This window comes from Excalfactoria chinensis, chromosome 1 (assembly GCF_039878825.1).
Source record: "Excalfactoria chinensis isolate bCotChi1 chromosome 1, bCotChi1.hap2, whole genome shotgun sequence".
Classification (NCBI taxonomy): Eukaryota; Metazoa; Chordata; class Aves; order Galliformes; family Phasianidae; genus Excalfactoria; species Excalfactoria chinensis.
The window spans coordinates 53,794,825-53,819,831 of NC_092825.1; the positions used below are offsets into that span (position 1 = coordinate 53,794,825).

Genomic DNA, 25,007 nt, shown 5'->3' on the forward strand with positions numbered 1-25,007 from the left:
CATGAGGGATTTGGTGGAATCGTATTTACATACCAGATACCTGGAATACATGGCTGTGCAATTCTCAAGGACATAAGGGAAAAACAGAGCAATTCCAGCTCCGATTCTCAAACTTCACTGGACTGTCATGGAATACAGCCCTTAGGCATCAGGAAAGCAAAGAAAGCTAACTTGGACATCTCAAGGTTGTCTTCCTAGGTATCAGAATTTTGATGATTAAAATACAGAAATCTTAAGCAGCCTTCTGGAACTTTATTTTTTTTTTTAACAGTTTATCATATGTGCAGCAGGAGAAAGCATCACTACCTGCAATTGAATTTTCTTTTTTCTTTTCTTTTAATGATGATTTCCTAATTTTTGCCTCCCTCTCAGCCAAGTACAGATTGCTTTCTCTTATCTCCGTACACTTTGATTTCTCCAATCTATAGCTGTGGCTTATATTTTATTCTATCTGCACCTTCAGATCAAGGAGACTCTCTCAAGAAAAGACAGCTTGCAGGTTTTGTTGTTGTTATCGTCATTGTTTTTTATCAGTTCAAAGTTAGTCACAGAACCGGTAACTCCTAAATAATCAAACTCATCTTGAATGTTCCTCTGAACAGTCTTTTTTTTTTTCTTCAACTGTATTTGGAGAGAAAACATTAGAACTGTAAAATAAAACCTGAATAATGCACACTTACTTAGAGAAGGTCCATGAAGAACTGCGCAGTTGGGACAATGGTACAGATCAATGTCAACAGCATGATGCTCCTCTACCCCGACACAGCTGCAATGATATTTTTTAAATGTTAATGAGAATACATGCAAGATTTATTTTTTCAGGCTAAAAAATAATTACATCTCAAGTCTTTACTAGAACATGCTTAGTTTACAAAATCATAATGAGCTACCAAACTATCTCAACTACTGGATTGCCACATAAATTTTAAGTAATAATTTGTTTACCACTGAAAAGAGAATGTCATTTAAAGTAACAGAAAAAAAAAAAAAAAAAACAGGAATTAAATTACTTTAAAAAGAGTCCACAGTGTACATCAATACCTCCCTACCCCCACAAAAATCTGTCTTTGATTCTGATTATGGTAAAAGTGTACACAAAATCACTCAGTCAATTCTCTCTTCATACAAATATGAAGCCTATGTGCTGTCATTTTGTAGAAGAGGTCATGAGGGTTTTTTTCCTATATTTCTTTTTTCTTATTTTTACAAGGAGTACATAACTGACTCCTATATCCAAGACAGTGAATAATACTTCAGCATGCTCCCTGCAACTTTCACCCTGCTGGTTCTAGGTGAGTTAGTTATATGTGTAGTCACACAAATCATACAGCAGTAACGTTTTTGTAATTTTAAAAATCCCATTTGTAGTAATATTTGCTTGGTGAAATTTTTGCCTGCTTAAACAGCCGAAGCAGGATTGAAGACATTCCTGGTAGTCGCGATGAAGCATCTAATCAACTATCTAAACAACACTACTTTAAGGCCAAAAGAGAGACAGTCTTTCGGAAGATGAAATACTAGAGGTTAACTGGAGAAGCCAGGCTCTTGTGAGAGCACTCAAGAAAAAAAATCCCAACTTACTTGTAGAATCTGAATCCTGACAGAGTTCTTTCCCTAAAAAGTTCATTGAAGCTTAGAAAATTGCTGATTTTATAATAGAGAAACAAGACTACAACACTGAATATTTACACCATGTTTACATATTTCTATTTAACATATTCAAAGAACGTGGGAACTTGAACATCACTACATTCAGGTAGCCACTTCATATCAAAAGTGCAATGACAGCCAAAAAACTGAAGCTTTGAAAGGATACATCTCCAAATAATCTACTCTCTAGCTGCAAAGTGCCAAAACTGCTGACAGATCCAATAAACATCAGTAGATACTACTAACACAACATACTAGTCAAGCATTCAAAGGGTACCAATGAGCCAGTCAAATCTGAGAAGCACCTCTCAACGAGAAGTACATCATTCTGAATTCTGTATCAACAGCTTCAGCTGTTCCTTCCACTTATCCACTCACAAAATGCCACGTGTAAATTAAGTTATATAGCTTTTTATATGTACACTGTTCTAAAATCTAAATATAAAACTCAGCTGCCAGTTTCACTATAATTCCTGCAATAATTCATTTCTCTTTTTAAGACCACAACTATAGAAATTGTTATTGCATGATAATTCAGCTGACATATAAACAGAAACAAAGGCAAAAGTCTTCTTTGAAAATGCATATCCCATCACTTTCTGCTTCTACACTCTATTCTCTTTTTTGAGATAAGTATCTCAATCTGTGTAATAAAATTGTTTTAAAGATCCACTGTGAAAGTCCCAGATCAGAAGGCTGGTTTAGAGATACACTGGAGAATCCCCATATTTTAGCTAAATATCTGGTTTTTCAATAGCTGTAGATATTCATATTGGACTGTATTTTGCCCAAGTTTACACAACTGTTCAATGGGACTCAGTGTTCCATACAAAAATTACATTTACTGCCTTTATTCCTTCCCTTGGTATCTATCTAACCCATTTGTCATCTCAGCCAGATTAACTGGCTGATGGCAAGACCTTTGAAAATACGACAACTGTCATATTCCGTATATGATCATTAATTTTATTATCTTATAAAACGTTACAGGTAGCCTGAAAATAAAAGCAGAAATTCCTTTAACTACTGAAAACGCTCTCCGGCTTGATTAACTCCACAGACTTTCATGAAGGCACCACAGGCTTTGCGTACAGAGATGGGTGACACTGGAATAGTATTAGGGAGTTGGTAATTATAAAGAAAGCAAATATTTTCAGTGTACAATTTATACTCTAAGCTCAGAACTAACTGGAAAGGCAATACCCTAACTGAGAGATGTGGGAAGGGAAAATACCAGCAGATGCCTAACTGATGCAAAGGGCACATGAGGCTCCAGCACCTGCAAGAACAAGCACTGACAAAAGGAAGCCATGGAGTCTATCAATCACATGCAGCACCACTACCAGTCACTTCCCTGAGTCTCTTTCTGCAACATACAGAGACAAATGTGACATAAATCATTCCAGCTACAAGCGAACAATCAATTACTGTGATAAGTACAACTGTGGACCTCCAGCATCAAAGCAAGGTCACTAGGAGATAGCAGAGAGTCTGGAAAGCATTAACATACTCAAACACAGCAATACTCCCAACATACCAGTTGTTTTCCTGAATAAAATATCATTATTATCCTTCACCTCTCCACCCATTCGGGCTGAAACGTCTGCAGTATATATTACCTCATTTCTGAATTGCTCATCTCCTGCAGGGAAGCTGCAGACTAATCCTATAGTATCAAGGCAAGGTCAGCAAGAGGCAGGAGATGAAACTGGGATGTGCAGTTTTTTCACACACAACAACACACCCATTCCTGGCAAGTGAAGAAATCCCTTGCTACTCAAAGTTCAAAAAACCAGTTCTCCAGATTAAAGTCTCAGGAGAAAGTGAATGGTTTTGCTTTAGCCTGAAGTTTCCATTTGATTCTTCAAATTCTAGTTATGCAGGAGGAGGGCATGCAAAACAACCAGAAGAGTACAATTTAACATATGTGATAAATACTGGCAGTTCCCAGGTTTTACTTGCAGGAAAAAGAAGTCTTCTTTCAGAGAGAAGAAAAAAACAAAAACAACCTTACAAAGGCTGTTCTCTAGTGCAGCAAGGCTACTAATTTAGATGTCAGTAGATAAGGATGGTACAGATAATTTCAGTATGTTAATTAAACAACTTTATGTTTGGACTATATCCTGTGCAATCCAGAAGTTCAAAAACTTTTGCACTGAGTTTACAAACCAACACTTTGGTAGCAGGGGGCTGCGGGGAAGCCTCCGTGAGCAGATCCCAGCAGCTGCCCCATGTCAGATCAGAGCCAACTCAAGCTACTTCCAAAAGGGACCCACCGCAGCCAGAGCTGAGCCATGAGTAACACTGGGTGCAACTCTGGGAGAGCAGGATGGAGGAAAGGAAAAATGGCTGCGAACTGTAGCTCAGGGAGAGGAGTGAGCAAACAAGAGAGTAACAGCTCTGCAGCCAGCAAGGTCAGTACAGAAGGAGGGCAGGAGGTGCTTCCGACCAGAGCAGTTCTCTGTATCACAGTATCACAGTATCGTGCGAGTTGGAAGGGACCTTAGAGATCATCGAGTCCAATTCCCGGGATTCGAGCCCTCTGTGTAGAGAAGCGGCACTTCTACCCCTTGCGCCACAGGGGGATTCGAACCGCAGGCTTCCGGTGTTGCAAGCAGCAATTCTACCACTGCGCCACCGGGGCACACTCCTGTAGACCAGGAGATGACCATAGCGGAGCAGGCTGTCCCCCCCTGCTGCCCATGGCAGCAGCTTGAGCAAATCTGCACAGAGCATATGCCCATGAGCTGCTTCTGGAGAAGTCCAGGGTACAGCAGGTACAGAGTGTAACCATGAAGGAATGGTGGAGAAGAACTACAGACTGACAGCAGCCCGTTTCTCATTTGACTGTGCTGTTCAGGAGGAGGAGGTGGAAAGGATGGACCAGGGACAGCGTTTTTACTTCGCTTTTCATTCTCATAGCTCTGGTCTGTTATCAGCAGCCAATAAGTTCCATTAATCTCTCTTATGCGCAGTGTTTTGCTTGTGAGGGTAATCGGCAAATGAACTCCCCATCCTTACTCATGAGCTGTTTTTGCTGCATTTTCTCTCTTTTGTTTTGAAGGGAGAGTGAGGAAGTATCATGGATTATTTATGGGTGTGAAATATTTGAGACTGTTGAACTGCTTCTGTTGATCTGACTGAATGAATCCAGGTTTGAGGGGAAAAAATAAAAACAAAGCACTCCTGATTCAAGGCTTTATTTTCCACATCCTTAAAAAGGAGCTTGAAAAGTTCTTCCACTTTATTAAAACAAATAGTCTGTATATGCTAACATTATATAAAATTCCAGGTATATAAATGGGAATGAATACAAACATCACGCTACATAAGACAACAGTTGCCAAAATACAAGATGTTTGGATGACCAACTACACAATTTCATCACAAAATGCTTAAGAGATTAGTAGTCCAGACATCCACTGATAGCAAGATATTCCTCCTAGACAGCTCCTAATACTCCCTATATACATTGCATATTGAAAATAAGAATCATGAATTGAGAAATCTGAGCAACTTCTCATGATCTAGCCAGAGGACTGCAGAAAATGGATCATCCTCAATATGGAAAAAATGAATGAATGCATTAAGAAGCCAGTTCCCACACAAGACACCATTTTCCTTGACTCTGTCTCCTATTCCTTTCCTCCATTACCTCAGACAAGATTCACACTGAAAGACACCTCAAAGGATTATCTAAGCAAACAAAAACTTTACCCAGTGTAACTGTGTACCCACTGTCCATTGTCTTCTCCATGTGACTCCTGGAGAAGTGAGCCTCCTTCATCTTCATAGATGCTGGAATTCAATGATGAGATCTCCCCAAGCCTTCTCTTTTCCATGGCAAAAAGATCCAACCCCTTCCATCTTTTTCTTTGTAGGGTAGTTTCTCCAGCCCCCTTTGATTGACTTTGTGGCTTGCCTTTGGACCTTGTCCAACCTATCCATATCTTGAATTGATTTGTAGGGACCAGAACAGGACACAGTACTCCATGAGTAGTCTGGTTCATACAGTCGCTATGCCAATCTCTTCATGAGGCCCCTGCTACAGTACTGTGTCCAGACCCAGGAACCCCAGAACTAGAAAGACATGGAGCTGTTAGTCCAGAGGAAGACCACAAGGATATCAGAGGGCTGGAGCACCTCTACTGTGAAGAAAAGCATAGGGAGCTCAACTCATTCAGCCTAGAGAAGAGAATGCTTTGGAGCAATCTCATTGTGGCTTTCCAATAGTTAATGGGAGCTCAAAAACAGGAGGGAGACCATTTTTTTTTACATGCTCTGATAGCGATCACACAAGAGGGAATAGCTCTGAACTAAAAACGTAGAGATTCAGATTATCACAGTATCGTGCGAGTTGGAAGGGACCTTAGAGATCATCGAGTCCAACTCCCTATTAGGAGAAAATTTTTCACTCAGACTAGTGAGGCACCGGCACACCTGCCCAGAGAAGCTGTGGTGCCCCATCCGTGAAGGTGCTCAAGGCCAGGCTGGATGTGGTCCTGGGTAGCCTGAGCTGGTAGGGGACAGCCCTGCCCATGGCAAGGGGTTGGAATGGATGAGCCATTCTATCATTGAACAGCCACTCTGTTAATCCTACTAGAAAAGCACACTCATCTGAGTACCTGTTGCTCAAGTGGAGCAGATCTATGTATCTGAAGAGGCATTACTTCCTCTTACTGCTTTCTTAAACTGAGGAAGCAGCGAAACAGCCTCACCTGTGCTTCCTTGCAAGAAAGGATTTTTCCTTTGGCAAACACATCCTTCTCTCTTGTTGCTTTGGGTTGACATGTCTTAGCACTTCACTAGTATATTCATTTCCACAGTAAACTCTGCCAATATTTCACAAGCCAAATAATGTATTTAAACAAAAGGGACTCTTGAAAGTCTCTCCTTCAATGAGTTTTGAAATATGTTTGTAATTAGCTCTATGCCTTTGAAAGAATTTTAGCTACTGCCTCTTCTCACATCCCATTCAATTCAATTCTCTGATCTTTTCCTTAGAGTGTTCTCATTTTCTTTTTAATTCTAACCAGTAACTGTGGCATGTCTGATTCTGCTCTGATTGCTCTTCCTATTCTGATGACCGCTATTTGGCTAATTCCCATCTCATAGCTCATTGCAGACACTATGTCCAAGTCATCCTGCTTCAAAACTTTGCCCATATTCAATTCCAAGAGCAACTCTTTCACCTTTCAGTATCAAGCAGAACTCAGTCTAATGCATCTAGAAAGTCTCATCTTTCTAGATGCAATTGTACTACATGATCAGTTTCCCATGTTAGCCTCCACTTCTCTCAACACCAGCATGACACTTTTCTGCTTGTAAGCATCACAAAGACAAAGAAGAAACATGTTACGTCCCCGTAGGAATATCTACTGTTTCTTCAGAGACTTACACATAGGCTTACAGCTCAGAATTTTTTTTTTTCCTTCAAGTCTCTTGACCTTCTTCTTACAACATACATGGTCCAGGCCAAAAGATCTCTTAGTTTTCAACAGTCTGAACCAAACAAGTATTCATTAAATTTCACAGACGGAAGATGTTCCTATTAAAATACTGAGCAACTATCTAAGTAAAAAGTAGGCAAGTACTACAGTAAACATTTCAGTTTACCTGTCAACTATGTCAGTCTGCCATTGCTACTTCCAGTTTTCTATCTGTTCAAGCCTAATAAGAGCCAAAATACTACTGCCTATAATGCCAAAATACAATTGCCTTTATTGCCAAAATTAAACAGCAGATGCAAGTTACACAAGCAGCATTTGAAAGCTCAGCTTCATAGACTGGGCTGTGAAAAGAAGAAACTTAGTAAGAAAGGAAGGAGCAATGAGACAAAGCTATTATGTGAGATAACAACATAGATTCAGTTACACACAACCTTCTTCCTTCATATAGGGATATAGGTATGTATTCAGTATAATCACTGTGGTACCTAAAATCTCAGGAAAACAACACTGAAATATATTTATTGCACATCAGTTCTTTCATTCTATAATTCCAGTCCTCCCAGAGTGCAAGTTGCTAAGTTTTTGAGAATGCATGTACACTCTTATTCAAATACAGAGATTATCAGCACAATGCGACTGCTGGAATTGAAATACAGTTCTAGACTGAAGAGAGAAAGATCATTACTTATACAAGATATTTTGACAACTGCAACCATCAGTGTAATTGTATGATGAAAGTGCCATGTGGAAAGCTGATTTTTCACACAGTGGAATACCTATTATTATTATTTTATATTATTATTATCATATAGTAACTGCTACAAATTAAACAAATTGGAGGGGGCACAACTTTTCAAACTGCAGTTAAAGCCCATGCTCAGGTTATCCAAAGAGCTTCACATTCAGAAACACACTCGGAAGGCAATTAACCTTTTCAGTAGCATGTAAGAGTGTCAGGAAGAGACACAGTCCAGTTTAATTCATAATGGCATTAACCATCATGGATTACGTGCAGCAGTTTAATGAGAGAAGTAATTTTGCTGGCAATGGTTTCATGACAAGGCAGAGTTAACCCCACTAAAGTACTTCTGTTTAGCATCAGCCATTAAGCACACACAAAACTTCTCTCTCCCTCCTACGTAAGCTGACATTTCTGCTTTTTCTTCCCAAGTATACGGATTGCAATAGGCTGCTTTAAAACAACATTTACAATTACTTCTTGTCCCTGTACTTCTGAAATCATTGTTTTACAGAAATGAAGGCCTAGAGAACCTAGACCATTTACTGTACATTGCTGGCAAAATAAGCTGCCTCAAGAAGATCAGAAAAATCATGTTTAAGTAAAATATGGCACACCTGAAAACTTAACAGTGCATCACACAGTGAGAGCAGAGAGAAAAAGGCTTTTAAAAGCTGAAATTGTATTTTGAAGGACTTGTTTCGCTGTGAAAATGATTAGCTGAGATACAACAGGACGACACCAGCAAGCAAATCACAGCATATGATTTATAGGGGAAAAAAAAAAAAAGACAAACCACATACATCAATCTGACCTGAAGGAAATTTCTCCAGCCCTTTAAAACTAGTAATCAGCACAACCCTTCACATATGAAGCAAAGTGCTCCACTCAGGAATTCAGTCTCCCTGCTGCAGCTCATTGCACTCCACTATTTTCCCAGTCTGACACACCAAGGAAGGGAAAAAAAATCAGTTGCCCCATTTTACTTTAGATACTGACTTAACAGACTTGTAACTGCTAGATGCAGACTGAAGTAAATGAAAGCTATTCTATCTATTCTATCTTCCCCACAAGAGATGCAGAAAGGAAGGTTTAACATTAAATTTAGAATAGTTCTAAGAATAGGGGGGTCCAAATCATTTGTGCACAGACAATACAGATGTCTGTGGTGGTCACCGTGCAGACTGTAGCAGGTTTGCACTCCTGTTCAGTGGCAATGCCCTATTGTACAACAAGCACACATATCAGTTATTTGGTTCTGGGAGAGAGGCTACTAGAAGAAGAGGAAAGGAGAGAAATTAACTGAATCACAAGCAGTCTTTGAAGGGAAACTGATTTTCAGCCCCAAATGACAAGTCAGGAAGCAGTGACATGATATAACTTGCACTGATTTAACAGCTGGCAGCCCCTAGAAGAGACAAGTTATTCACTCACTTCCAACACTCTCATTCCCTTCTCTGCAATGGCCCCAGTACTTGCATGATGACAAAGCCACTTGTTTTCACCTGCCTATCTGACAGAAACTAACCTAACCAGTTCAGTCCCTGTTTACCAAGGTAGTTTACAGCACAGTCAGACAACTATCAGAGCCAGTCTACGAAAGGCAGTGGGGCTGCGTAATCTGGAAGAAGCAGAACTGCCACGTTTGTCAATGAAAGCTGCCAGACCCAGCCAGGCCTGCTGTATAACTCTGCCCCCATTAGTCACTAACACTCAGAACTAGTATGAGTTAGTAGATTGCCAGCAGCTTACACACCCAGATGGCAGGGAGAGATGCTCTTCTGAAATCGATCTGAAAAACTGCCTAGAATTTAGCCATACTCTCTGCACAACAGAGAAGCAAGATGTTATCACATCCAGAGACGCACATACTGGCACTGGGTGCAAAGTTAATGCTAGATGATGCAAACTCTTATAGATAGCATAGCACCTAAGGTGATCTCAGCCTGACTACCTGCAGATATCCCAACCCCTTCTTTGAGGAGATATTTAGCTTTATCAGTTCATTGACATTTCCAGTATCAGTAGCTTCAGCTGCAAGAACAGCTGCTATAAGTGCCCATTTTGTTTGATTGGGTTTTTTGTAGTTGATTCTTCAGGGGTGGGTCTTGGGGGTGTTTTTTTATTTGTTTCAAGACAATAAATAAAAAATACTAACAGATCTTGCACGCTCACTAGTAACAGTCTTTGAACTCTGGAGCTACCTATACCCAAGCCTCATGAAAAACATGCCATATTATAGACTTGTGTAACAAACAGATCTCTAACATTGGGTATCAGGCCAATCAGCAGTTAGGTGATCTGCACCACATATTATAAGTGTTTTCTGATTCATCTGGGACACTGTTGGAGTACCTTCAGCTGTTCCACTTCCTTCCCAACACCTAGAAGAGCTGACTGCTCTGCATCAATGAAGGGCCTGGACTGCACCTCCTGCAGCATGCTGCCTGGTTATTCAGCCTCCCTAATGAAGATGAGCTATTTAGAAAGACCAGGTTGCCTAATAAAGATGAGCTATTGAGAAAGATCGTGACAGATGACAAGTAGTACCAGTACTTTGTTATTTCGTGCAATGCACACTCTGTCAGTCTTTCACCATCTTGAGCAATGCTGTCAGTAGATACTATCAGATGTCTCGTTCTCAAGCTCAATCATAATAAAAGCTTTGGAGGCAAACAGGTAACAAACCCACAAAGGCTCCCCTCAGCCATTGCCAGAAATGCCAAAATTTCATTTTTTGACAGAAGTACCAAAAAACCAGACCCAAGAACTGTGCCCGTGCATTGGGCAATGCCAGGCATGCTGTAAGAACGCAGTTTTCAGTTTGCAATGAGGTAATACCTGCTCCTATCCCTCCCAGTCTAGCACCATTAACCAGTATTAGCACAACCTTAATACTCCACTGCTGCAAATCCCTTCTTCCTGGGTTACTTACTGTGGCTATTTTTATAGAAGGCAGCAACAGCAAATTTGCCTTCAGCCTGCTTTACATACCTCTTAATTAGGGCCTTAAACTGAATATGCCATATCACCTAACTGTTTTTAAAGTTTCCAGACCAGACAGTGACTTGTTTTAAAGGCCTCCTAACACGCACCACAACACTTGCTCTCTGCAGTTGTACCTAAAATGAATTTGTTTTTCCTTCAAAATTTAAACCATGAAACCTCTCTCTTCCTTTAAGGAAAAAGGCTTGAAGATATATTTAACCTCCCCCGCTTCTCAGCTGCGCAATTTCCCCCCGCCCCCCAGTCTACAATCCTCTTCAGATACTGCCAAGAACTCTTGTCCCTCGATCAAGATTTTTTTGTTAGCAGAATCATTTCTTCAGCTTCCAGCCACAAAAGAGTATATGATGTCCTCCATAGCATTGGAATTCCTGACTTACACGGCAAATAGACTCACAGTCAATAGCAAGCAGAGACAGATGCTTCATTTTTGAAGAAATCCGAGAGCAAACTGCTCATCATCTCTAGCTCGCCATCCTCATTTCAAACGCAGATGGAGTAGCTGATTACATTAACTTCTATTTAAGCTATGATACAAGCAAACTGTTTCAGATACACAAATAATGAGTTTAAATATCAGATGTTACTTTGGCTGGCAGGCAGAGCTGTAAGTAGAATAAGCTCCTTCAATCAACTGGATAATGCCCATCATTTAGGGATCTTTATTGGATTTTCAGCTGCTTACAGAGGTCCAGAGGGGCATACTGGCAAAACGGCATCTGTGTAGTCCATAACGTATTGAGAAGTTGTTTCCACACATTATTCTATCTACAGTAATCTAGCCGCTCAATCGTTCTCAGATGGATCTAATGAAGCATAGTTATCTTCAGGCCACGTGGAAACTTCAAATAGCGCAGAACAAAGCTGAGCAGAGTTTGGGAGTTGAGTTACATCAGCACTAAGGTTTAATTTTATCTGCATCGATTATTTTTATTCTGGTTACAATTTGACACACTGATTTTAATCTAAAACTCTAAACAGTTCAGATCCAGTTTACTGAAAGCAGCTTCACTCTATCATAAGCTATCTACAGTTGTATACATTACTTGCAAAAGGACAAATCACATCCTTTATTATAGATTTTGGACACATACGTTTTTAGAGGTAATCTTTACACCACAGCCTATGCAACCCTGTTCTACAGCTTCAGAAGGGGAGTAAAAAAAACCAACACATAGCTATCAATGTGGCACACATACATATAACTCTCACAACACCTCCTTTTTCTTCATAGCGGGAGAAACACAGATAATATTGGAACAGAAATGCACACAGGAAGACATAAAGCAGGAAGCAGAGGATCTAATATAAGAGGTCCCCTGAAAGTGAGTGCAGACATTTACTACTCCTGTAAAAAAAAGGCATTAAGATTTACTTATTTTGAGACGGGGAAAAAACAAACAATTAATTCTTCAGGAGAAGATTCCTAGCTCAAATTTTGCTTCATTTGATTGTGAGTGAAGACAGGAAGTCTGCCAAAAAAAGCAACACATTCAAGCATTTTTATCTTGGGCGTCAATACAACAAGCAGTGATTATATGAAAATGTTTTGATATAAATTAAGTAAATGAAGTATTTGCAATTCAAGAATGAAAACACACGTTATTACAGGTCTTTGGCTTTGTCTGCATCAATATACACAGGAGACCAATGGGCTGGAATGCAGCTCCGTGGAAGGATGGCTCTAGCAAACTGCAAGCTGACCACGACCCAGTAAAGCAACCACGGCAGAGAGCTGAAAGCATCTTGGACTGCAACACCTGAGCTGCCCACGGGTGGAGGGAGGTAATCTTGCCCTCTGCTCAGCATCAGCATGGCCACACCTGCAGGGCTGGATCCAGTCCTGGATCCCCAGTACAAGAACAACAAGGAATCACTGGCATGAGTCCAGCCAAGTGCCACAGAGAGAGCAAAGAACTAAGTCAGCCTGCAGCAGATAAGGAACACAGAGAGCTATGAATCTTCAGCCTTGAGAAGGTGCAGAGAGGGCATTCTATTGGAGGGAAGAGGCAGACTTTTCACAGCAGCGATGGGACAAGAGGCAAGAGTCACAAACGGAAGCACACACGGTCCCATTTGAACCCAATTCTTTTTTCTTTTCAGTTGGTAAATTTTCTTTGTTACCATGAGGTTAGCCAAACACTGGAAGACATCAATGATGCTGTGGAGCTTGTGGTTGTGGAGATGCTCAGAAACCAGCTGGACGCTTCTCTGAGCACACTGTTCTAAGTGATCTTGTTTGGGTAGTGAGGTGGACTAGATGATCTTTTCTAGCCTCAGTAGTTCAGTGATCCCATGCAAGTTTTCTGGGCCTATCACTACACTTAGATATCTGGTTTCAACCAAAAATAATCTGACTGCTAGATTTACTCCACAGCATTAGCAGCGGATCAGTTAAAACAGGATGCGCAATAGGATTTAGCCATGGAATAAAAGGCTGTAAGAAAGGAATACTTCCAAATTCATAATAGAGAAAAACTAGGAGAAATTGTAATAACAGGGAAAAGGGATATACCTGTATGAAGGCATCAGGGTAATATCGAGGTTAAGATGTAGACCCCCTAATGACTACCTACATTCAGGACGGCCAACCACAGATTGATCTAAACTCCTCTCAGACTCCTCTGCTTGACTTGAGGGTTCCCAGAACTCTGTCTATTCCCACTCACCCCCACCAGTGCATGCCAGGCATCCTGGCAGGGAAGCCAGGCAAAGCACAGTTGTCACAGTCTCCCAGCACAGGGCACTAAGAATACAGAGTATAGCTCAGGGATTAGAAGGGGACAAATTATTTTGTTTCTCCAAGAGAGGTGGGCAGCAGAATTTGCTTCCATTGTTGTAGCTGAAACACACACATCTCCAGGGAATGCTCATCTCAGGGCTATTTCTGATTACAGACACACCTTATCTCCCCACTGACGGCTCTTACTCTGCAGAAAAGGATCCAGGAACCACAGCCAGAAAAGAATGTAACATAACCCAAACAACCTTCTGGTTAGGGCACTCAGACATAGCTAAGATTATCTTCAGTCCTGCTCCTGTCCTCCTTGAACACAAACAAGTGAGCACATGTTACTGCACAACCTTTTTTGTGTCCTAAAAACATACCAATGCTTTTTTTTCTTTTAAAGTCTACTGATCAATTTAACATTGCTTCCTATAGGACCCCAATTATGAATGCATGCGTTGGGGAAAGAAAAAAAAACAATTTCAGAAACCAATGAGAAGGAATTGAAATGTGCCTAACACCTGACTCATCAAGCTATTTGAAGAGTGACAACTCCCCAGCTTCACAATATAATTTGTTGTATGTCTGTTCAAATACATCCAGAGAAAGCTTTCTCTGAAAGGAATTGCAGCAAATCAGACCTTGGAGTTGCATAAGATAACCTCAAACCAAACATCCATCTTTAGAAAACACAAGAATTAAGATTGTACATGAGGAAGCCAGTTCAGGTTACTGTCAGTGTTACCAGTTACACACGGGACATGTATTTAGTTTTGTGAGAAGCAGATAACAGTACCTCACATTAACAAGTCAAGCACTGGCACCACCACCAACTTCCTTTCTCCGATATGCAAGATTTCAACCTCTTACCTTAATGAGTCTGTACAGTACCCAGTACCAGAGCCAACTAGAAGACAATTTTTACACATCTATAGAGGGTTTGAGTTTTCTTTAAGACCCCCACTTTTCAGTAAGGATGCTAGCTCAATCACTCAATGCTGACAGCTAGAAGTCACTCTTCCTTAGCAAGAATAAGAGTAGCATTCAAAGCTACTTCTTCCATGCTCATTACAAGAGCAGCACGTTTTACTGAAGCATTAAGAGACTTCAAACGATGTCCCCAGAGGTCCCAGAAAGTGACACAGGAGAGCACAGCAGCAGCCACAAGTTGCCGCTCATTTTCACATCATGTTGATGTACCCTCAGTACAGACAAGCACTGAAGTAAGAGCTCAACCTGAGATTTAACAGACTACATGTAGACCGTTTTCATTAACACGCTTCTAGTCCTTTCCTTCATAAACAATAGAGCACAGTGAAATGCCTAAAAGGACAGTTCATTCGGGCTTGAGGCTGTGGCACACCAACATGGTGTACCATCATGAAGTTAGAAAGCATTATCCTCAGAGGTCAAGGGGCAACATTTGCCTAGGCACAATGTCACATCAGCATGCCTATCCTTCTGGGGCTGTTCCAAGCCACACACACTGCTCACAGCTCTGCCCCCAGCACTCCTGCAAGGCATGCATTGGCTTTGCAGCGCCTCATCCCACCTCTGTTGTTCCCACACCGCACTCTGCAAGCCAACTGCATGATGTAGTCATCTACTGAATAGCTCTGAGTGATGTTACTGAAACAAAACTAGAAACACAAACTACTGGCAAGCCAAGCAGAAGTTTTACAAGCGGTCTGGCATAGTAGGAAACAGCAATTTGTTTGGCTGCTTTTCATTTACACAATTTGGCCTTTGTCTATCCATCCGCAAAGATCAATATCCCAAAAGGAAAATGTCAGTCTGTTCAGAAAATACTGCCTGATAACTGGTAAGAATGACAGATCAGATCAATCCTACATCCTGAATATCAAAGGCTTCATTTCTCAGAACGTCACCTCTCCTTGCACTCATTTCCATGAAAAGTGCTTTAAGAGCCTTTAAGTGAATAAAGCATTAACGTAAATGGAACAAACAATTAAATTTATGAAATGAATTTGCCAGGCTACACGCGCTATCAGCTGACAGCCTCCAATGAAAATAAATATACTTCTTCATACCGCAGCGCATTAAAAATTTACAGCAGTCATCCTCACTCCAGTTGGATTTTCAGACAGAATGATGCCGAAGAGTTTTAAGGAAGCTTTCTTACTTTTGCAGCAAACGTCAGCATTTACGGCTGCCTGAGCAACAACAAATTCTGTGTTTTCAATGAGAAAGACCGATTTTAAATTCCGCTTTAGTTAGCGCTGAAGTAATGGAGAAACCGGTATTAAATATTAATTCCATTCAAAAGCAGAATTGACCCGAGGAGATGTAACTAGCCACATAAGCCCACATTACCACCATATAGTTGACTTCTGAAGGCTATTCATACCCCACAGACTGCTATTTCTACGCATTCACGAGCTAACGCTACAATGCATTACAAAGGACTAACAGATGAGAAATAGCTTTGCCATTTTCAAAGCCGTACATTTCACTACAATCTCCTTCTACATCACCAGTAAAGCCATAGTGATATTGCTGATCAGATGTTCATACTTTAGCAATGAGACAACTGAAAGGCTTGGAGTATTCTTCTGTTTTTTAAGCAAGCATGCTGTACCTGTGAAAGCGTTCACTGATTACTCAGAGCTGTTCTGAGACAATGGTGTTTTGTTTTAATGTTATGTAGGGCAAGTATAAATATTTATGTGAAGAGTATGAGTTCATCTTCACTTTGTGCCAACTGTCATGTAAACAGAGCAGAGCCGCTCTCGCATGATATAGGAAGTGCACATAAAACCCAACTGAGCTCATGAAAACTGCTAACGAATATGGGAACCGTCCACAAAAAGCTAGAAACCGCAAATGAAGAGTGAAAACAAAATTAATGTGATTTTGCCCACTGGCAGTTAACAGAATGAAACTCCACTGCGAGGCTTAATTCATTTTATTGCCATTGTGTTTCCCTAAGAGAACCCAGCATTGTAAACAAATCAACAGATCGAGATAAGTTGAAAGAAAAAGGAATAGATTTCATTTTTGATGGGTGCCATTGCGCAGAGCAGACAGAAGTCAGCGCACCAAGCAGCCGCCTCCTACACACACCTCTCACCTCTGCAGTTTGTAGACATACAAGTCACAAAACCAAGCCTTTTGAAAATATTTCAGTTCCTCAGTGAAATTAAGCACATATTAAATAAAGCATAAGATAAAAGGATACAGAAGTGCTACGTAAGCATCAGCAAATGATAATTCTGATATACCAAATCATCATCAATTAACTGACTGATAACAGATTCGCTGCTTGCTAGTCAAACTACACAACACTGTGATCCTCATTTACACTATGAAGAACAGCTAAAATGAAAACAGTGGTATCAGTAATGCTGATCACAGCATTACAAGAAATCAGAAGGTACTGTTTAAATCAGTAATGCCAAATCTCAGCATCTTTCAACTAACATTTAATAGGCGATGAATCTTTACTCTGAAGATTAAAAGCAGAAGCATTTCAAGCACTGTTTAGAAGAAGCTCCCTAAAATCCTGTCACAACCCTAATTCTAAAAGCTCAGCTATGGTCACCACAATATTTCTCTTAGAAATGGATAAGGCTTTGCTTTTTTTCCTCTTGTTCTTGTTATTATGCCAGAATGCATATTCTAAACTAGCTGCCATCTTTTATTCCAGGACATCAAATGAAAAACAACCAACAACCAAACAACCCACAAACTAAGTTACAGGTCTAAAGGAAAGAAGGGCTAACTTACAGATGTACATATTCTTCAATCAAAACCAGTTTTGCAAGAAAACTGGAAAGGAAAAACCTCATACATATAATAGCGCACGTTATTACAGCTCCAAAAATGAAGAAATTTGAATACTTACTAGTTTGTAGTGCTTATTATGGTAGAATACATCTACTTTATATTAATAAGCCTTCCCACTTCACAGATGGGAACAGAGCAGGGGGGAAAACACGGCTTACTCAAATTAAGAATATAAAAGGATTTGAAACAATCAATTACGCAAGTGCTAGTCTGGGATCTTTATTACTAGTTCCTTCTCAGTTTAACCCAAACCACTTCAGCTTTGGTACTGTTAGAGTCACTTGAAATTCCTTAATTCTTTGGCAGAGGACACAGCTCACCCGACTTGAATTCAAGCCTCCGCCTCACTCTACGGAAACAAGGCAAAACCAAAGACAACTAAGAACAACAAATGTGCTGATTTCTCCTGAGGATGAAAACGTACTCCTAGTTTCCACGAGAATTTAAAGCTTGCATATCCTTGAAGCCAGCAAGTCAGCTCAACAGCCTCTGGTGCCAGATGAAAGCTCTAGTGACCACACAACAATTTGTTGATTCAGCTCAGGCTCCTGAACATATGTAGATGTGTCTCATGGCTACAAGGTGTTAATTTCCAATAAACAGAAGATCCACACCAAAAGGCATTTGTAACAGGCTTTGTACCCATCCCTTGCCCCCACTAAGAGACGCTCAGGAGCATCACGTATCTCTGCAGATGGGAGAACTCTGAGCCACACACCGCATCCGCCAAGGAGGTGCCTCACCCACCGGGGACCCCAGTCAATGAGCACATGGATCTGGATCAACACATCAGACACAAGGCAGGCTTGCATCTGCAGAATGAGACACAGAAATGCTCTACCTATCCCAAAAGGGTAGCTGCCCCACTATCATCTCCTCCAGTAACACAGCTCCAAGCAGTGCACTGCAACTGTCCGACACTTATCCCAGCCTACGATGAGCCTGTTGTGCTCAGCAGCCCACCAAAACTCTTAACCCAGTGAAAGAATGGTTTGGGTCAGTTTTCTGAGCAGAGCTGATTTATCAAGCAATCAGACAAGCACTGACCCAGCAAAAGAGAAATTATAGGAGCTGGCAGCCAGGAGCAGGCCAGCCTCTCCGAGCAGCAAAGGCTTGGTGGAGCCCATTATACAGAACCTGGTGTACACAGCCTCAAAACAAAGAACCAATTCAAGAAAGGTAGCCACTGTAGCATGTATGTTTTCTTCTTTCCTTGAGGTGTCAGCCAGCCCCTAGAGCATAAAGCAGGGCAGTGGGATACACGCACCCTCTTAACAGCTGCAAGAAACCCTGACTTCAGAGCGGAGATCAGGCTAAGGAGCAACCAAGACACGTTATGCTTCTTCAGAGACTAAAGGAGGAACTTAAAGCTTAAATCTATACAAATAGCAGAAAAACTGTGTTCTCTGGGAGAAGTACCTCAAGGTACTTGCAGTTTAATCATCCTCAAAAAGTACAAATCACCTTTCTTTTCAAATGATGCTGCTTCATGGCAGAGTGGTAGACAACATCAAAAGCTCAATGACCGAGTAGACAAAATCTGCCATCAGTGAGTGCTCCAGGATAAGGGAAAGCAAGTTAATTATTCCAAGAAGTCCTCACAGAGCACAGAATTAATCTGAAGAGCAAAACTCATCAACCTATAAATGATAACACAAATGTAATCGGTTGGGTTTTGTGTAGCAACAGAAGTACAATGTATGTACTGGCACAGGTTGCCCAAGGAGGTTGAGGATGCCCCATCCCTGGAGGCATTCAAGGCCAGGCTGGATGTGGCTCTGGGCAGCCTGGTCTGGTGGTTGGTGACCCTGCACATAGCAGGGAATTGAAACTGGATGGTCCTTTTCAACCCAGGCCATTCTGTGATTCTATGACGCATACACTACACACAGCTGAGAGCCCCCTAACCTGCCCAAATAAAATATTAATTTAGAAGCTGCCAAGTTTCATTTACAAATCACAGGAGATGCAACTGCATGTAAAGCTGCAATAAGGTGGATGGGCGTTTCTTTCTTCTATGAGGAAATGGAGAAGGCACAGCTCTGTTGACATAATGACGAAGTTTTAACAAGAACTCTTAATTTTCAACAAAAGGAGCACCCCTTTCTTTTTCCCCCATCATGCTGGCTTTGGAGAAGAATACATTCCCTTTGTTTCAAAATATATGTATATATTATTATTTTTAATATAAAAAAAAACATCAGGAAAGGTTACATGCATTTTAAATGGCAAAGACTGTTTGGGGAGCAGGATTTCTATACCCGACATAATAGGCAAACTGCATATATCACTGGATAATTTCTTACCCTACCTGCCACTGAGACGTGCTGGAAGCTCAGCGTACGCTCACTGACAGACAAAACATCGCTGGAGAAGTGCCACACAGAAAGCTGCACAGGGACACTTGCAGTTTTTAATTGTCAGTTTGACTGACTTCTCCATGCTTCGTTATAGCCAGCGCTGTAGCAGCGCAGCTTCACAAAGCACGCAGCCCCAGAAAGCCAACTTCATGATTATTCATTTCTCAAGCATTTCAGCCAACATTACATTGCGCAAACATCATATGCTTGAAGAAACGTAAGTTCATCCAGATCTTCTTCAAATCTGGTACACAAAAATAAGTGACATCTATGCAATGCCCCTACGTCTAGTTGAGTGCGTGAGTCATGGATAGGGGAAAAAAAAAGACAAAGACTTCCATGCTGACAATAGGATTTCTGCACACTCCAGACACGTTCTAAGAATAGTTAGCTGTACATCAGGGCCACGTGCCTGTCCACGCCAAACACCTTTAACCTTACACAGGCAATATGTATCAATGTGATAAAAGAAGGCAGGACACGGCTGACCTAATAGCTGTGGAAGAGCATCAAAAACTGGAGACGGTGAAGAATGCCAAGGGTTAGGCAAGGACACCGGGTAACATCAGAAGACAAAGCCCAGAGCTTACACAGGTGTAAGGAGCTACTGGGCAGCCTCAAGTTGAGCACACAGAAAGGTAGAGGAGTTTCTCTGCTGGAGTATATTCCAGACAAGGCAGAAAGGGACAGGAGGCTTAGTGGGGCGTTTGAAGAACTAAATGAATAGGTAGATGTGGAAATAAAGGGACTGATAGTTTGTGTCTCTTGTGCAAAGCACCGAGGAAACTCTGAAGCCCACAGCACACAAACACACATCACAGTCTTCTGTTCAGCAGATTGTAACTGCACAAGGTTGTGACCAGGCGCTCAGCCTGTATACAGAGCAAGTAAACCTGGAGCGCAGGCTCATAACCTCATAAAGCACATCACAGTGTTTGCCAGAAGAAAGGAAACACGTATTTGATAGCATTAATATATGGACAACAGTAAGCCAAAGTGGTCATTTGGAGATGGACAGTGCAGGATGAATGCTCCAGCATCACACAGAATACAATGGGGCTGGCACACATCTGTCAGAGCTGCAGGCTGCAGATCAGAGGCACTCTCCTGACTACACACAGGAAGGCAGTAAAGAGCCTCTAACACAGCAGCGCGTGCTGCCAGCACAACGCAGCCTCCATCAAGCACGGTTCTACACGCTTCCTAACAAAGTCACAGCAATTTCAGCACGCAGGCTGGAAGCGAAGAGCAAGAAACCAATTCACCCCGAACTTTAGGATCTCGGGTTGTGGCATTTTCTTTTAGAAACATGGCAGCAGCCTCCTGACACTCTGACCAATGGAAGAAGTCCCCGGAGCAGAGCGCAGCTGGGAAAGGACAGAGGCCTCCCACGGCCCGTCCCTTTGTCACCGGCCGGGAGCACGCAGCCAGACCCCAGCGCGGCAGCTGCCAGCTCCTCCGAGCGGCCTCCCCCACACACCTGGGGCTCCCCAGCAGCTCGGTATCGCTGCGCTGCTGATTACGCGGCAGCAAAGCGACTGCTGGGATCTTTATGCAGCCCCAGACTTTGCGGAGGTCTTTTTATCAGACAGGCAATTATCTTTTTCAACCAACAACTTCAGTAACCGGCGTGTCTGTAACTGCGCGATATCAGTACGCAGGAGTGGTATTTTGGTTCAGGCTATCAGAGCCATTGCCAATTCAGAGTTAGAGACATACACAGAGGCACGGCGAGCCTCAGTCCCGCACCTTTACTGCAAGGAACAAGTTCTGAGAAACTTACACAGCGCTGCCATAACCCAAACAAGACACTGTGCTTCCACTGTGAACAGCTCTGCCGTCCCTAAGGTTGTGCCAGCCACGCTTTGCCCGTTTTTTACAGTTTATGGAGCTGCCTGAATATATTTTGCTACGCCGTGCTTTTGAGACGAGAGAAACCCACGCGCAAAACAGCAGCCACAACAAGTCAGCACCCGAAAAACTGTCAGCGCTCCTTTCGCTTTACTGTACGGAAGCCGCCAAGTGCGGTGACCGCAGCCCGGTACGAGCCGCTCACGCACCGCTCTTCCAGCCGGGGCTTTCCGCCCGCTCCCGACCCCGCTCCGCGCGGGGGCCCCGCTCGGTGCCGCGCCGCGCCGGCAGGGGGCGCCACAACAGCCAGCCGCCCGTTTTTGTGACGGGGTATTTAAATGTCCGCTGTCAATCACCGCGCACTTCCTACGCCGCCGCCGGGGCTCCCCGCATAATGGGGGCGGCCGCCGGGCCCCGCCGCCCGGCCCCGCCGAGCCCCGCGCCGCCGACCCCCAACTTGCTCCTTTGTTCGGCCGCCCCCCCCGGCCGGCAGCCCGTTATTATCCGCACGCAGACACGCGCACGCCACACGGTCTCCCGGCACCGGGCTTCGGCCGTCACCGCGCGAACAAAACCGGCGGAGAGCCGCGGCCCCCGGCGCGCAGCCCCCGCGTCCCAGCGCGGAGCCACGGGGACGCGTCCCCCGCGCCGCCGCAACTTTGGGGACGGGGGCCCGCGGTCGCCGCCGCTCGTTCGCACCGCGTGCCCGGGGCCGGCACCGCGCCGGGAGCGACCCGACCGCGGGGCGAAGGGCGGCCGGGCCGGGGTGGCGGAGGGGGGAGCCGTGGCCATTGTCCGCCGGCCGGTACCGGGCGGGGGGTGCCCGCCGCCTCGCCTCGCCCCGCCGCCGCCGTCCCGCACCTCGCCGCTCCCCGCCGCCCGCCGGCGCCTACCTGCCGTGGAACCAGTCCTTGCAGATGTCGCACTCGATCATGAAGCGACTCACATCGTAGGGCTCCCGACACACGCAGTACACGGGGGTGGCGGCGGCCGCCGCCGCTCCGGCCATCTTTAAAGAACTCCCTGACTGAGGCGCCCGCCGCTCCTCCCCCGCCCGCCGCCGCCGGCACCAATAACAACAGCGCGCGTGCCAGCCCCACACGCCGCGCGCGCCCCGCCGCCCAGAGGCAGGCGGCGCGGGAGCGAGCGGACAACAGCGCGCGGGGACGCGCGCACGTGCGTCACCCGGCCCCCGCGGGGGGGGGGGGGGGGGGTTGAGCGGGGAGCGAGCCTCGCGCCTGCGCCCCGCGGGCCGCCCCGCACTTCCCAGCGACGGTGCGCGAGGAGCGGCCTCCCATTGGCTGCCGGGAGGAGGAGCGCACGTGCCGCCCGCCCGCCCCTCCCCTCGGGGGGCGGGGAGAGGGGAGGCACGCGCTGTCCCGCCCCCCTCCCCCGGGCCGTGTCACGCGGGGAGGCGGTGGGGGAGGGACAGGGTGCCGCGAGGACACGGAGAGAAAGAGCGCGGGACACGGCGCGCGCCTCCCCCACGCCTCTTCTCGCCTCCCCCCCGCCTTCCCCTTTTTACGTAACCGCGGCGGAAGCAGCCGAGCAGTGCCGAAGACAGCCGAAGATTGGGCTGCCCGCGCAGGCGCAAACGCGTACAAGCACGTACGGGTTTGGCGATGGGACGGAGGGCTGCGCGCTGTCAAGGTCTGGGGGGCCGGCTCCTTATCCTGACGGACTGTCCGTGCCTACAGCATTGCCGTGGTCCCTGCCCTGCCCCTAACCAGCTGCTAGGGGCTGTCCCCTGCATTGCCACAGCTTGGAACACAGCCATGGGCACACCACAATCCAGAGAACTAGTGCTGAGTTTAACAGCAGCAGAAAGGACCGATATGTAATAAATATAGTTTCACTATGTCTGGAAATAGCGTGTCCCAGAGCATCTTCATAGAATCACAGAATCATTAAGGTTGGAAAAGACCTCTAAGATCATCCAGTCCAACACCAGCCCACCATGTCCCCACAGCACTCGGTGCCACATCCACACAGCTCTGGAACACCTCAGGGACGGTGACTGCAGCACCTCCATGGGCAGCCTGTGCCAGCACAGCAACACTCCTTCCCAGAAGAAATGTTTCCTAATACCCAACCTGATCCTCTGGTGCAACTTGAGGTCATTACCTCTCATCCTATTGCTGTGACCAAGGAGGCTGTGGATGCCCCATCCCCGGAGGCATTCAAGGCCAGGCTGGATGTGGCTCTGGGCAGCCTGGTCTGGTGGCTGGTGACCCTGCACATAGCAGGGGGGTTGAAACTGGGTGATCATTGTGGTCCTTTTCAACCCAGGCCATTCTATCACTCTAAGAACCATTCACCTTACAGTTGTGCATGCAGCCACGCTGCAGCCTGAAAGCCAACAGCTCCCTGCTCCTTAGTTGCTGTTTCTTGGATGGTCACGTGCTGAATTTTATCTTGAAGCTGAGCTCACCAGCTGCAGTGGTAACTTCATCCAAATTGGCCATAAAAATGCACACATGTTGTGTTTCAGGAGTTCTCTGTAAGTGACGAAACCCTTAATCACCTCGGTAAAGCACACACTGGGTATTCCCATGAGAGATGCACGAGGCTGCCTGACTTGTGTTCTTCTGTTCAGGGTTGGCTCAGTGGTGCTTGATTCAATTTCAGCTGACGCAGACAAGGGCTGTCCAGCAGTGAGAGTGCCAAGAATGAGGAAGCAGGATGAAGCAGGTCCCCTGCAGGGACTTTCCCTTTACCAGCCTTGCATACTGCAGCAAGCAGAAGTTTCGGGGAGAAGGAATTTGTTACGGCCTCAATCACGCAGAGCTAAACTCAATATTGAACAAACACTTTCTCGGCTGCCACAAACAACATCCTTTTGCTGTTGTGATTTCTGCCAGGGCAAGCTGTATCAGCGGCACAGTCTGCTGTGGGCACTCTTTGAGCAGGTGGGGAATGTCTACTTCATCTGCCTCAAAAACATAACATAAAACAGCTCCATCGTGCTCCCTGTCGGATCCGCTCTTGTCAACTCTTCTCCGCTCAAGATTTCTCTCCAAGCACAAATCCATTAAGCTGTACTTGAATGTGGAACAACAAAAGTTCAGAAGAGCAAAAAAGACCACACACTCACTGAAAGAGAATTACAAAACCACTTTGAACGAGTATTCTTCTCAGAAATATGGGCAGCCTCGTCACATGCAGTTTAGAAGCAGAAATGGCAATATCAGCCTTGAACATACATAAATGAGGTAAGTCTGGTTAGAGCGTGCTCTCTGGAACACAAGGGAAAGGGTTGTCCTGCTCTGTTCTGTGCTGTGTGGCCTCACCTTGAGCACTGGGTGCAGGTTTGGGTGCCACAGTATGAGTGGGACGCAAAGCTCTGAGACAGAGTGCCCAAAGGAGAGCTGTGAAGATGAAGAAGGGTCTGTAGGGCAAGGTGTGTGAGGAGCAGC

General features: G+C 44.4%; 1 protein-coding gene across 2 annotated transcripts in view; it reads right to left on the minus strand.

Annotated features, from left to right (window-relative positions):
• The window catches only part of KDM7A (lysine demethylase 7A), a 55,700-nt gene extending 32,952 nt beyond the window's left edge, over positions 1-22,748 (minus strand). Inside the window, exons 1-2 of one of the 2 annotated variants that reach the window (XM_072354587.1) lie at positions 22,485-22,748; positions 681-766 (exon numbers count right to left, since the gene is read on the minus strand). In XM_072354587.1, coding sequence (XP_072210688.1) covers positions 681-766; positions 22,485-22,600 — 202 coding nt within the window. In that variant the 5' untranslated portion in view covers positions 22,601-22,748. The remainder of the gene's footprint in view (positions 1-680; positions 767-22,484) is intronic. The other variant, XM_072354579.1, reaches the window with a different exon arrangement.
• Between the last annotated feature and the right edge of the window lie 2,259 nt (positions 22,749-25,007).